General features: G+C 45.8%; 1 protein-coding gene across 1 annotated transcript in view; it reads right to left on the bottom strand.

The window, feature by feature from the left end:
- Nucleotides 1-266: 266 nt before the first annotated feature.
- LOC122544098 (gastrula zinc finger protein XlCGF7.1-like) overlaps nt 267-3,241 on the bottom strand; it is a 15,145-nt gene continuing 12,170 nt past the window's right edge. Inside the window, exons 2-3 of the mRNA XM_043683120.1 lie at nt 1,563-1,951; nt 267-1,394 (exon numbers count right to left, since the gene is read on the bottom strand). Of these exons, the coding sequence (XP_043539055.1) occupies nt 930-1,394; nt 1,563-1,787 (690 nt within the window). The 5' untranslated portion in view covers nt 1,788-1,951 and the 3' untranslated portion in view covers nt 267-929. The remainder of the gene's footprint in view (nt 1,395-1,562; nt 1,952-3,241) is intronic.

Here is a 3,241-nt window from a genome sequence, read left to right as displayed (position 1 = left end):
GATCCGCCGAAGCGTAACCCACCCATACCCTTTCATTTACCCCTTACCTAACACTACGGGCAATTTAGCATGGCCAATTCACCTGACCTGCACATCTTTAGACTGTGGGAGGAAACCGGAGCACCCGGAGGAAACCCACGCAGACACGGGGAGGCGGGAATTGAACCCGGGTCTCTGGCGCTGTGAGGCAGCAATGCCCACTGGAGAAAGCTGCAGTTTCAAACCAATAGCAGCCACAACACAGGTTCAGTTAGACAACAACCTTCTGCTATTAATGAACATTTATTTCACAAGAGAATACATGATTTTCACACAGATCAACACAACATATAAGTGCTCTGAAATGAACAAGTCAGCAAGTTTACTTCTAATTAGTTTCTGACAATTTCAAAAATGAATCAATCCATTTTACAAACAAATAGTGATTACCACAGATGTATTATACAAATTAACACTAGTTATTGTACAAATGAACTTGAGTTTATTAAACACATCAACCCTAACAATATACTGAGGGATAGTATGTTTCAATGTATCTCCAGATGGATGTTTTTGAGAGAGCCCGTGTTTGTTGCTATTTCTCTGTCTATGTCTGTGTTGCTGTCTCGGTGTGTTGGTGTGACCTGTCTGTGTATCTCTCTGTCAATGTGTATGCATGCCCATAAATCTGGTTTTGAGCCTCGTATGTCACTGTGTGTGTGCCCCCAGTTCTGTCTGCAATGGCACACACTTTGAATGAATTAATTAATTGCAATGAATTAAACTTACAACGTCTCTCTCTTTCTTTCTCTCTCTGTCTGTACTTCTGGCGTTTAAAGTTACACGATGCCACCCTTCTCCAGATCACACCATAAGCAGCACGGATTTCCCTGTACCACTGCATCTCCGTCTTGTCCTTCAGGGGATGGATCAATCCTCCATCACATGGATCACTCAGTCCTCCAGGGAGCTGGATCAATCGAAGGTTTGTTAACAACATCAGCAACAGATATCTGCTCTGCAATCGCTTGTGAACTCGCTGGTGTCTCAGAGGGTGGGCTGACTGTGTAAATGCTTTCCCACGAGGCAGTGGGTAACAACTTCTCACCAACGTGTATTCGCTGATGTCTCAGAAGGCTTTTTGAACGGAGAAATTGTTTCCCACACATGGAGCAAGGAAATGTCCTCTCCCCAGTATGAATGTGTTCATGTGTCAGCACTTCACGTTTGCATTTAAAGCTCTTCTCACAATGTGTACACTTGAAAGGTCTCTCATCAGTATGAACCAGTTGGTGTGCCCGGAGGTTTGATAAGAGAGAGAATGCCTTGCCACACTCAGAGCAGGGGAATGGCCTCTCCCCAGTGTGGAAACGCTGGTGTGTCAGCAGGTAGGATGAGTCACTGAATCCCTTCCCGCACTCTGAGCAGAAGAATGGCCTCTCCCCAGTGTGAACCCGTTGGTGTCTCAGCAGGTGGGCTGACTGACTGAATCCCTTCCCACACTCACAGCAAATGAACGGCCTCTCCCCAGTGTGAACTCGCTGGTGTCTGCACAAGCTGGATGAATCACTGAATCTCTTCCCACACTCAGGACAGATGAACGGCCTCATCCCAGTGTGAGTACGTTCATGTTTCAGAAGATCAAAAGCCCGTGTAAATCCCTTCCCACACTTAGAGCAGGTGTACGGCCTCTCCCCAGTGTGACTGTGTCGATGAGTTTCCAGCCGGGATGGGTATTTGAATCCCTTCCCACAGTCCACACATTTCCATGGTTTCTCCTTGGTGCAGGTGTCATCATGTCTCTCCATATTGGATGATCAGCTGACTCCTCGCCCATACACAGGACACAGATACAGTTTCTCCCCACTGAAAATGGTGTAATGTTAGTCAGGCTCAATGAATTGAGTCATTCTCAGGCCCTGATGAAATGTTTGTTTGGAATTCTTGCTGATAAATGTGCTTTTGAGATTCTCTGTAAAACAAAGTTAAATCAGGAAATGGTGAGTATGAAAAAGAGAACTGTTTAACACACTAAAGGAGATTGTGAATTGAGCTCATTGAATCCAGTATTTTCTGTGAAAGACACTCAGAAATAGTGACCATGAAAAGTTACTGGATTGTCATAAATACTCAACTAGTTTCTAAATATGCTTCAGGGAAGGGGACCCACTGGCTGTGCTGGGCCTTTACAAGACTTAGCGTCCACTTGGCAGGGAGAGAGTGAGAGCAGTAGGATGAATAAGGGCATGGTTTCCTCCATCTACATCTCAGGAATAACACTGACAGATCCTACTTTCAAGAAGATTAAGACAGCCTGTGTGGGGAACCATCACCTATAAATTCCCTTGCCATGCACACACTGTCTTGTAGATACATGTCACTGTTCCTTTATATCTGCTGTCTGACAATTCTGTAAATGCTCACTGAACAGCACTATGGGAGAACTGTCAAAGCAGTTAACACTGTCATCGTTAGCATTCCTCATGTCCTAGGAATAAAATTAGATGAGGACTCTCTTTGAGAAATACCTCCTCTGAAAACAAATTCCTGAACTTTGAGCAGGTATCTTCAGTTTAGCAACCAACCCTGGGAATACTTCCTGTGACATCCTCCCATTGGAAGTTATTGCAACCAAAAAGTGGCCCACACAGGAGGCTAGGGACCCACTTCCACATTCAACAGCCACCAGGATGTAAAGCAACTCTTTAAATGATCCGCCTGTGGTTTGAGACTGGGTTCTGGGAGCAGTCACTACAACTCTGGAAAGAGAAAGACAGAAATAAAGGTGGGAGAGTGCAATTTCCAGTTCACTGACCCTAGATTTTCAATAACCAGCTGTTCCAAAGCCTATCCTTCTCAGTCCAGGAAAGACAAGTGTTTCTGTTTCTTTGAATTTGCTTTATGTAGATCCTTTCACTCTATCCACTCCCCATTCCAGTAACAGGAATTTCCTGGGCTTGGTACAAACTGAGCTCCAGGACTTCCTAATCTGAGTGTGGTCAACCTTGACTGGGTACCAATTCCCCCTCTGTCTAAAACAGTATGGAACAGACTCGCTACCACAGCCACATCTCCTTCCTCAGCACCTGCCTACGGAACCGACTGATCCCGCACGGACTCCGGACTATGTTCCGACCAAGAAAATTTGGACCCAACCAGGACAACCAGTACCTACAACAAATCCGAAGCCTCCAGCAACTGACCTCCCTCCGGATCCTCCGCTCCACGCTTGCAGCCATGCGCCGCTACCTACATTCCCTGC

The sequence above is a fragment of the Chiloscyllium plagiosum genome, chromosome 46, assembly GCF_004010195.1.
Source record: "Chiloscyllium plagiosum isolate BGI_BamShark_2017 chromosome 46, ASM401019v2, whole genome shotgun sequence".
NCBI lineage: Eukaryota > Metazoa > Chordata > Chondrichthyes > Orectolobiformes > Hemiscylliidae > Chiloscyllium > Chiloscyllium plagiosum.
The sequence above is the reverse complement of the archived record's forward strand: the minus strand, read 5'-3'. Positions and strand labels throughout refer to the sequence as shown.